The 10,757-nt window shown below is 52.7% G+C and overlaps 1 protein-coding gene across 1 annotated transcript in view; it reads left to right on the plus strand.

The window, feature by feature from the left end:
• Positions 1–10,757, plus strand: part of PLEKHG2 (pleckstrin homology and RhoGEF domain containing G2) — a 67,057-nt gene that overhangs the window by 49,578 nt on the left and 6,722 nt on the right. The window contains exons 16-18 of the mRNA XM_084814681.1: positions 791–807; positions 3,878–4,156; positions 5,652–7,158. Of these exons, the coding sequence (XP_084670807.1) occupies positions 791–807; positions 3,878–4,156; positions 5,652–7,158 (1,803 nt within the window). The remainder of the gene's footprint in view (positions 1–790; positions 808–3,877; positions 4,157–5,651; positions 7,159–10,757) is intronic.

Here is a 10,757-nt window from a genome sequence, read left to right on the forward strand (position 1 = left end):
GCTTTCCCTGTGTTGAAATAAGAATAACTTGCACAAAATCTTTTCCCTGATGAGGGAACTGAGATGAAGAAGAGACAGTGTTTTTCAGATGGCTGAAGGCAGCGTGAAAGAGGGAATCACTGTTCATGGTGTATCTATTTGTCCAATTTCATGAAAAGTTTTTCAGGTTTCTGCCTTGCCTCCAAAACATGACCGGAGATGGCGTGGGCCTAAAGGCGTCCACCCCCTGGGAAGCAGTCTCCTCTGGAAGCACTTTCAGCTCTCTTAGAAATCATGGATATTGCAAAAATCATTTGCAATAAAGGGGCTTTGCTCAAGACTACCAACCCCACCTCCTGGTTTTTCACCTCCTGCAGATCTAGCCTCTTGATTCCATTAAAAAGGGTGGTCTTAAAGACTAGCACATTTACGGTGGAATCCTATGCATATTTAGACAGGAAAAAATACTTTTTCCTGTCTAAACATGCATAGGATTGTGCCGTTATTGTGGCAGAGCCCACGTCTTCAGATGCGTGAAGTGTTATCCTCAGCTGACAGGAGTATCTGTATACACTGGCATAGTTATATACCCCGAGGAACGGGGCCAGTCCCTAAAAGCTTCTGCCACAATACATCTCTTGGTGATTTTTCCTGCAACACATTGATGCTGCTACACCTTGAGAACTGATCCCATGAATTTTAAATGTTTAAGAAAATTTGCCTATTGTATCACAGTCTCTGATCATGGTTTTCTTTCTTCTTCACCCCCCCCCCCGCCACCTCTTCTGTTCCCTATTGGGGATGTTCTCAGACATGACTACATTAAAGGTAGGTTACTTGGGCATGACATCTTGGATCCCTGGGTGTAACTTGTGGGAAGGAGCTTTGCCAGAGAAAAATATTTGTTTTTCCTTCTAAGCTTTTAGTCCTTGTGCTTTTGCCAAAGAAAGGAACAATCCAGAAATGTCCGTATACATGCAATTTATTAGGAAGTATAAAGGAAGACTATGTAGCGGACCTAAAACATATAATAAAACCAAACAGGAATAGAAAACATTGTAATTTCAAAGACTTGACACTTTCTCAAATGTTAGCAAAGAGCTAAAGACAATCTTAATACCTTGACATAGATATAATTTCAATGGCTTAAAACAGCTATAAAACACAGTGTGGCAAACCACAGCGAAAGAATCCAGATTACTGAGTCACTAGGTCTGGATTAGATCTGGCCAGGAAGTTAGTCTGGATGTTCTCCCACAGGAGGCCATCTTGGGAGAAGACCAACAGATGTCATAGGAACACAGGAAACATCAGAACATCAGAAGCTGCCTCGTACTGAGTCAGGCCCTGGGTCCTTCTAGCTCAGTGTTGTTGACACCAACTGGCAGCAGCGGGTAGGGGTTTCCAGCCCTACCCGGAGATGCTGCCCGGGATTGAGCCTGGAACCTTCTGTGCGCAAAGCAGGGGCTCTGCCACTGACCCATGGCCCTCCCCAGAAATGGGAGGGCCTGAAAGCTAGAGCCATCCCCATAAGGTGGCAGAAGATGGGGTGATCCAGGGTTTGCTGGCTTATCTCTACTCCCGCCACCTTCAAGTGCCAGGACGTCTCCTGCATGCTGGAGGAGCTCCAGCCTTTGTCACTTACTATCCCTTATGCCCAGAACTCTTGGACCATGGACCGCGATGGGAGGCACCTTTTTCCTGCAGAGGGCCATTGACCTGTGGGAATAATTGATTGGGGGCTTCAGGCAGTGGTGGGTGGAGCCAGAGCCAAAAGTGGGCTGGGCTTGCAGCACCGCAAGATTGCATAGCTCAGCCTTTCCCTTCCTGGGACCCTCCAGATGTGTTGGACCACAACTCCCAGCGTGCCTCATGGCCAATGGAGTAGGGAAAGCTGCTTTATCTTAGTCCAGCAGCTCTGGTGGGAGCCAGGTTGGGGAAGTCTCGTGTCTCTTATTCTCTCTGTGTGCCACCCCACATGCAGTTGGGTCGTGGGCTGCAGGCAGCCAACGGGTGCAGTTTCCCCGGATGCCCCTTCCCTTCCTCCTTCCCCTCCTCAAAACCCATCCTTCAAAGCATTTGGCTGGATCCTTACCCCCAGCTGAAACAAAACCAACGTGTGTAGTGTGTAAAGCTGCATGTGCTGGCATTCATCTTTTACGCTTCAGGACAGGGCTTTTATTGTGTCATTGCTCTGCCTTGTCCGTGAAATTTGACAGGAGATCCAGACAGCATTGCCTTCCATTTGTAGCCTTCCGGTGTTTTCCCACCATTTTCCCATCTTTTTTTTTTTAAACCAGAAAAATATCCATTAAGGAAGAAAAAAAGGAAGAGCTGCACAATGCTTTGAGATAGTTAGTGCTAAGAACCCACTGTCTGTTGTGTCGCCCTGGTCTCTCCCTCCCCACCTCACTGTCAAATGTAGATCAGGGTGCAGAACCTCCAGACCAAGGGCCAAATTCGGCCCACCTAGGGTCCCAATCTAACCATGTGGGGTTTGCCAGATGGCCCCGCCCCCTTCCCCCCATCCACCAATCATTTGGTGTTTTCCCAGCTTTTGTGCAGTCCCCCCGCCACTTCCCAAAGGTTGGAAGCTTAGAGCTTTTCTACATGAGGCATTTCTGTGCACTCATGATTCCTTATTCATGGTTGTTCATGGGCTTTTTCAGTGACGTCATGATCCTCCAGTTTCACTTCTGTTTTTTCAGAGTACTTTCCCTTTTTTTTTTAGAATGGGGAAAATGCTGCTGTTTCTCCTTGTGTATTTGCACTATTCTACTATAGCACAGCGCCACCTAGAGGTTATGTAGCAGAAAATCAGGAAATGAACATCTCTTTGTGTCAAGCTCGGACCTCAATTATGCAACGAAACTGAAACAGCCTCATGCAGAAAAGCTCTTAGCTACTGGCAGTAAGAACTTTAAACTACAATATCCTGGCATGTTTGGTATTTTGACCTTTTGCCTTTGGCCCCGCCCACCACTGGAATGCGGCCCCCAAGAGCTCCTCTGAAATAGAATTCAGTCCCTTAGGCTGAAGGAGGCTCAGGTCCCCTGATGTCAGTAGTAAGCTCCTCGGGGCAGGAACATCTTGTTTTTGCTGATGTGCCATGGATATCAACAATGCATTAAGATCAGCAATAGAGGCCCTTCTCACTTGCCTACCTTTGAGGGCAGTTAGGAGCACAAGAGAGGGCCTTTTCTGCAGTGGCCTCACTCCTCTGGAATGGGTGGCCACTGGGAATCCACCAGGCCCCCATCATTGCAAGGTTTTAGGGTGGCCCTGAATACCTACTTCTTTACTCTATCCTTACTGGACTGTTCTGCTCTGTAGCTGCAATTATACTGTAGTGTTCTAGTCATGTTTTGTTGCTGCTGTCTGTTGTTTTATGAGTGTTTGCTGCCTTATCATTGTATTGGCTTTTTTATCTTATGAATTTGAATGTTGTAAGCTCCATTGGGAGGGCGTCTGTCCTGAAAGCTGACCTAGAAATATTTTAAGGGCACAATCCTATGGCTGTTAGACAGCGGTTAGATGGCCATAGGATTGTTCCTTTTTGGGGAACCGACCTTGGAGCCCGAGGGGAGTGCGGAAGTGCCGGTACGACTCTTCCTATGCATCATCCAGCCTTCCCCCAACCTCCCATCCCCGCTCTGAAGTCCCACAGCTAAACAGCTGAAATCGGACGTCTAGCCACGAATGCAGGGTGGCCAGAGCGCAGAGAAGATCCCCTCCACGCTCCGCCTGCCCTGCATTGGATAGGCGGTCGCCTCTGGGTTTGGAGGCAGCCACCTATTCTGATAGGATTGCTCCCTAAATAAATACATGCAAATAAAATAAATAACGCTGTGCAGCTCATCGAACGCTCCAGCAGTAATGCTGCATTGCCTCCTTGCAGCACGCTGACAGCGACGGCGAGCTGTTCCCAGCCACTGAGTCCCTCCGGCCCTCCGGCAGCTCCTGCACTCTGGCCTCCAGCAGGGCAGAGGCTGAAGAGTCCGACCAGGATGAAGGGGAGGCGGAGTTCTCTCTGGCCGAAGAGCCAATCCCCACCAATCTGTCCATCACTGAAGAGATCCTGGAACTGCTCAGCCAGCGGGGCCTGGACAAGGAAGGCAGAAGGGAAGGGACGTTTCTGGGAGAAGGGAGCCTGGAGCCAAGCAGTCTGCCAACGCAGGTAACCAAGGAGAAGGCACGAGGGTGTGCGGGCTCAACTCCAGGGTGGGGTGCGGTGGGGGAGGATCCGTGGATCCTGTCCAAAGCCATGGGAGCAGATCTATCACTGCAGGTGGCAGAAGGAGCCATGGTTCCTTTCCCGTGGAACACCTGGCCACCAGATCTTTTGATGACCAGCTTTACAAAAAGGAGCTGGAAAATGCACATCTGGAAGTGGCTGTTGGATAGCCCAAAGCTTCCATCAGGGGGCAGTAAAACACCTCAGGCCTGGCCCTGGTTAAAGCATGTTACGGGGAGATGTGCAAGTGAGCAGTGTGGTCAGGCTCAGGGGGTCGACATAAGGTTGAGGTCGAGGGGCAGGATGGGAGGTTCTCCCTGTGCTGGTGGGCAGGGGGGCGCCTGCGCTCCCAGAGCGCCATCAAGGCAGGTATGGGCCTTCATTTCTCAAGAGAGGCTCAGACCTATGTAGGAAGCCTGACTTAGGGCCTCGGCAGAAGCCCTGCTCCATAATTCTTGGATCCTGCAAAGGCACCCCACACATGCTCGGGGCACTTACCTAATAAGTTCCTTTAAAGAAGGGGTGTTGCCAGCCTGGGAGTGGGTGGTACCAAAGGGCTGTGGCTAGAGGAGGAGGGCTGCCGAGACCAACAGGTGACTGTGAAAGATGTTTTTTTCCCAGCATGCACCGCTGACTAAGAGTTTGTTGAACTGAAAAAGCCTTCTCCAACCAGGTGCCCTCCGGGTGCTTCGGACTGTAACTCCCATAATTCCTGGCCATTGGCCATGCTGACCGAGGCTGATGGGAGTTGTAGTCCCAAGCATCTGGAGGGCACCGGGTTGGGAAGCCCGAACTAGAGTTACCGTTTGCATGGAGCGTGGCCCAGCGCACAGCCAGTAGCTTGCCACAGCATCCGGGGCAGTCTTCCCCGGGTGGCGCCAGTGGAGGCGGGTGGCTCCGCTGTCAGTGGGGCGGTGAACCCGCTCTAGGCTTCAGTCAGAACCAGCCAGAACTCTAAAGGAGCTCTCCCAGGTGTGAACCAGGTGGACTTGCAAAGCATCTTGGATAGCTCCTCTGGAGTTCTGGCTGAAACCCGGAGCAGAATCTCACACGCGCACACGCACAGCCCCCAATGACATCCGAGGCACCAGCCTGCACTGATGCCTGGGCAGGGGGCGGGGTGGAGTGCCCCAGTCACTGTAGCAAGCTACTGGCTGATGGATTAGGGCCCCGTGGGGAGCTCCTTTAGAGTTCTGGCTGGCTCTGACTGAGACCCAGAGTGGATTCGGCGCCCCCTGGCATTGGAGCCGCCCGCCTCCACTGCCTGACGCCCTCCAACTGTATTGGACTTCAGCTGCTATCAACCCTGGCTGGGAATGATGGAAGCATTGGTCTACACATCTGGAGGGCGCCAAGTTGGGGAAGGCTGGCGTAGGGCCGTGTGGAGTTCCTCGGGCTGCCCTTCAGCGCTTCCATTTGTGTTCTTGTCCTCCTTCAGGACCAACCTCTGCGAAGCAATATCTTGGAAGAACTGGAGGAGAAAGCGGAGGAGGACTTCCGGGCGGACACGCCCTTGGGCGCCAGCCACGTCCCGTCCAAAGGAGACGCCCTCCAGGAGCAGCCCCCGCCAATGCGCCGCCACCCTTTTGCCAGCGACTCTTCGGAAGAGGAGGAGCAGCAGCAGCCACAGCTGGAGCTGAGCGGCCCGTCCCCTCTCCATGTCCTGGAGGACTTGGCCTCGGAGGAAGCCCAGGGGAGGCCAGAGGAGGTCAGCGGCGCTGCCTGCGTGGAGCAGGGGGCCATGGCCGGGGAGAGCCCGCCCCCCGAGCAGTCCGGCCAGCCAGACCCGTGCCTCCGGAGCTCAGCAGCTGGCCTGAGTGGAGACGAGGCGAGGGTCGAGGCGGCGGGCGGGACCCGGCGGGACTCCATGCTGACCAGCACTGGTTGGCTCCTGCTCGAGGAGATCAGAAGCTACTACGAAGGGGTGGAGGTGCTGAGGGAGGCGCCAGAGCCGGGCAGGAAGGGCTGTGCCCCCCCTGTGCCCGCTGGCGTGGTGCGAGAGTCCGTCCTTCGGTTCAATAGCATCTGGAGGCAGAACAGTGCTCCGGATTGGGAAGTGGGCGGGGCCAAATATCGGACGCCCCGCCTGCAGCATGACGCCACCCGCCACGGACACTCCAGCAGGAGCCGGACCCAGTCATGCAACGCCCAACAGCCTTCCTGCCAGGAGGACTCCGAGGAGGGGCAGAGCCAGCGGCCCACGAGCCCGGAACAGGCCAAGAGGGGGCGGAGCCGTTCTGGCGGCGGCCAGGCGCTAGGTAGCACCGAACATTCCAGCAGCAGCGAGACCCATGCCTGCTGTGAGAATCCTGATAAGGGGTGGAGCCAGTCTGATGCCATCCGGTCAGGTGCTACCCCGGAAGATCCTGGGAGAGAAAGGAGCCCTCCAGGGTCTAGAAGTGGGCATGGCTTGGAGGAGGAGCCAGCGGAGTCCGAGTTCAAATCCTGTGCAGAGATCCGGAGGGCTTGGCAGGAGAAGGAACGGAGCACCATGGACACCCCCCAAAAAGGGGGTAAAGGGGTGAACAGGGGATTGTACCTCTCCCCTGAGATGCCAGTGTACGCCGAACCTCTGTGCATTGTGGAGGATTCAGACCTGGAGGAACCCCCTTTGGTTCCAGAAAGAGATCCAGAGGGTGGAGCCCGAAGTGCCAAGGCAAAGGAGAAGCAGGGGACTGAGGTTGCCAATGGGTCTCCTGGCTACCTCCCCTCCTTGGACCTTTACGAGAACAACGGGGACCCGTGTCTTCTGGAGAACTCGGAACGCATCATCAGCAAAGTGCAAGCCCTGGCGAAGATGTACAGCGAGAAGATTAGCAGGCTGAAAGCGCAGAAGAGGGGGCTGGAGGGGCCAGGGATGCGACCCCGGGGCCCCCACCGGAGGATCCCTGGCCGGAGCCTGGTCGGGCTGCAGGAGGGGAGGCAAGGAGCCAGCATACCCCACTGTGAGTGAACCCACACACGGCCCGGGCACGTGGTGGAACTCTTTCCTAGCAAGCCCCACCACTGCTCCCTCTTGCCCCCCAGGGACTCCTGGGCTTTTTCTCCCATCACTCTTCAGGGCCGGGTGGTGGGGGAGTATTTCTGCTTGTATGAAAAAACTCACATTGATTACATTTCTCTACCTCCCAGCAGCCAGAGTTCTCTTGGCAGTTTGCAAAGATTAAAACCATTAAAATGCAAAATAGTAACATAATATAAAATCATTCATATACAAATATATAAAACAATTTTACAGAAATAATAAAATAATCCCAGGTCCCCTTAAAAAATCAACCTTATCATATGCTGTCAAATGCCTGCGAGCAAAATCTTGACCTGGTGCTGGAAAACAGAGGGTATCCATGCCTTCTGGGGGCACAGCGTGAGGAGCAATCGACTGTTAAAGGGGGGCAGATTCAAAGTTGCTGGTGATCAACTTAGAAGGTGGGTTGTAGCTGAGCGGTAGAACCCCGGTTTTGCATGCAAAAGAACCCAGGTTCTGGCCTTGGCATCCCTCTGTAGGACTGGGAAAGTCCCCTTTGGGAAATCTCGGACAGCCGCTGCCAGCCCGGGTCGACAGCACTGAGCTAGATGGACGGATGGTCTGACTCCATATAAGGCAGCTTCCGGTGTTCAGATGTTCTCCAGCAGCCTCTCCAAGAGTGCCCCCCGCCTGCTTTTCCACTGACCTCAACGCTCCTCCTGGTTCTGTGGGGGCACATGCAGCCATGTGCCTGTCTTCGCCATGGGGAGCGCAAAGCAGTCAAGAAGAAGCCCTCTGGCCGCCAGGGCGTCATGGGGAGCTGTCAGAGCCCCCACCTGCCTGTGTCGCCCAGTGGCAGCATCTCAAGAGAGCTCTCTCTGTCTGTCACCTGGTTGGGAGATGCGCCACTCAACAGGCGCCTGGGTGGTGGCCCTGACTGAAGTGAGCACAGCCAGTCACATAACGCACTTGAGGGCTGCAGCCTCTCATGATAGCAAAACCGTCATTAAAATGCAGGAGCTAAATGGTGAGAGAGAAACAGGAGGAATCATTTGAGACCTCTGGAGGCTTCGTCACATCTGGGAGGTTGAGGAGGAATTCCTTTTCTGGGGTTAAAATTCATTTTCCTGCCAGAATTCGCACTCGGGTTTGAAACCATCTTTGATTCTTGTGAGTCTCAGACCAGTTCCCCGTACTGGCTTCTGCCTACCCTACTTAGAAGCAGCCCTATCACAAGGCAAGGTGCTGGATTTTGGGCGTCAGACAGAGCTGATCCGTGGGGACGTTCTCTTGCACAACGAAGGGGAGGTGGGCAAACACACAGTAGTGCCCCTCTCCATGCAACTGGGATCAGGGAGGCTTCCAGACAGGAGGCTCTCAACACTATCTGTCGGAAGGCACCATGCAGCTCTTCTGACTTTTCCTCCTGAACACTTTTTTTTTCTGGTAAGAAAAACGTCGGAAGCAGCCGTGGGAAAACACAGGAGGGTTAAAAATGGACTCCCTGCAAAATTCCATGAGTGAGGCAGAGTGAAGCCTCCATCTGGGAGCGCTCCAGGTCAAAGACGGTTGAGCTTAAAAAGTAGCCACCGGTGACCCCACATGTATTGGGGCTGGTTATGGTTTCCCAAATGGGAGGAAAGGAAAGGCACTCTGCACATGCTCAGAGGCAGGATATTTGCCTATTCATTTCCACTCTCGCAGTGGTACCCTAATTGCTCTGGCTTGTTACTAACTCTCTGTTGGTCTCCAGAGTATTCCAAGTATAAGTTCTCGTAACTGGCTGCGGTCTGGAGAGCAACTCTCAGTTTAATTTATTTACTACCATTTTATAGCTTTGCTCTTCCTCGAAGGAGCTCAGTGTGACTTACCATCCGGTTCTCCCAGCCAGACTTCGTTCCCCACCCCACCCCACCCCGTCACTACCACTCTTAGCTGCAGCAGTTTGAACTGTTCTTATGTTCCTTCTGAGTCTGCACAATTTAGCCTGCTTCTACAATCTGGGGATCCTTTTAATTTATTAAATAAATCTGGAAATCTAACTCTTTCCCTGGCCTCCCATGTCTTGTCACGCCGCCCCCACCCCTGAACCATTTTTTCTCCCTGTTCCTCACCCCTTGTTGGAGGAGGCCGTTTTGAGTCAAGCAGGAAAGGCTGGGTGTTTTGAAAGAGCGCTCCCCCCGCCGCACACACATGCAATGCTGCTGGGCTGTGGTGAGCTTGGTTTTTGCCGCCTCTGTTGCTGACCACGTCCCCTCTATGCAGCTGTGCAAGAAACATCTGCAACACAAACCTAGCTGGGTGCTCCCCGTCTCCTCGGCTTTCTGGCTTTCTTGCACATTTTGTGATCTTACATGAGAGCAGGGGTGGGGTCAGGGGATGGAGATGCAGAACTTAATCACAAATATGTATTGATTGATTCATTCATTTCATTTCTATACTGCCCCATAGCCAAAGTTCTCTGGGTGGTTCACAAAAATTAAAACCACAAGGCATAAAACAATATAAAATACAAAAGCTTAAAACTACAATATAAAAGTGCAACCAGAATAAAGCCTAGCAGCAATGCAGAGCTGAAAGACTAGAATGCTAAAATTCTGGAAAAAGCATCTCACAAACAGGAGCAGACCAAACCTGTCAGAAGATGCCATGGCTGCACCACTGATGAATATCAGAGTAGGAACTCAGCACTGTTCGGGACCTATGTTGCCCATCACCAGGGCCCTCTCTACAGTGAGAAGGGGAGATGGATGTGGTACTTCCAGGGCACTCCCAAATAATGCCTGCCGGGAGTTTATACTTTCTGGCTTGGTGTCCTATTTGTGTGGTGGTAGGGTTACTCAGTGCTAAAGGAAATGCAATCTGCATGTGCCCAGAGGAACTATCTCCTTATTGCTTCATATAGGACCAGGGCTGAGCCTCTGGCCCTGGGGAGAGGTTTGAGCTCCTAAATTTTGGGGCTGAGATTCTCAACTCATAAAGTCCCACCGGGTGGGTGGAGACTTTTGCTCATGCTCAGGAGCTGACTGGAGGGACACATCTGCAACGCTGCCGCTTAGTGGCTGGCTCCCCCTACAGTGCGCGGTTTGGTGAGACACCTGCACTTTCCCTGGGGCCTGAAATGCATAGGGTGGTGCGTGGGCCATGGTGGAGAGCGAGTTCAGATGTGGGCGAGGGGATTCAGAGGTGGAACGAAAGGCCTCTGGGAACGTTTCAGAACAGGCCTTCTCTCTTGGATCTCTGTCCTAGCAGAGGACCAGGTCAGGATGGGATCAGTCTAGTCTTGAACACACCGTGCCGTTCTACTCAAAAGCAATTAAGTTCAATGCCACTTACTCCCAGACACGTGCGTATAGGATTGCGACGTTAGTTGACTAATGGTTTGCCTTTTATCCCACTAGATTTTCATCAGTGCACGTATTACTAGAACCTCAGGCACCTCCTTAAGCTACTGAAAGACGTATGAGATTCACAATCTAATTTTGAAAAAGCCACCGCATGTTAGAAGGAAGGGCCATTTTCAAATGGGCTTTGTTCCTTATTACAGCAACACATCAGGACCACAATAGCTTCTGCGAA

This window comes from Heloderma suspectum, chromosome 10, assembly GCF_057233095.1.
Source record: "Heloderma suspectum isolate Gila_16-S chromosome 10, 16-S_ref, whole genome shotgun sequence".
NCBI classification, from domain to species: domain Eukaryota; kingdom Metazoa; phylum Chordata; class Lepidosauria; order Squamata; family Helodermatidae; genus Heloderma; species Heloderma suspectum.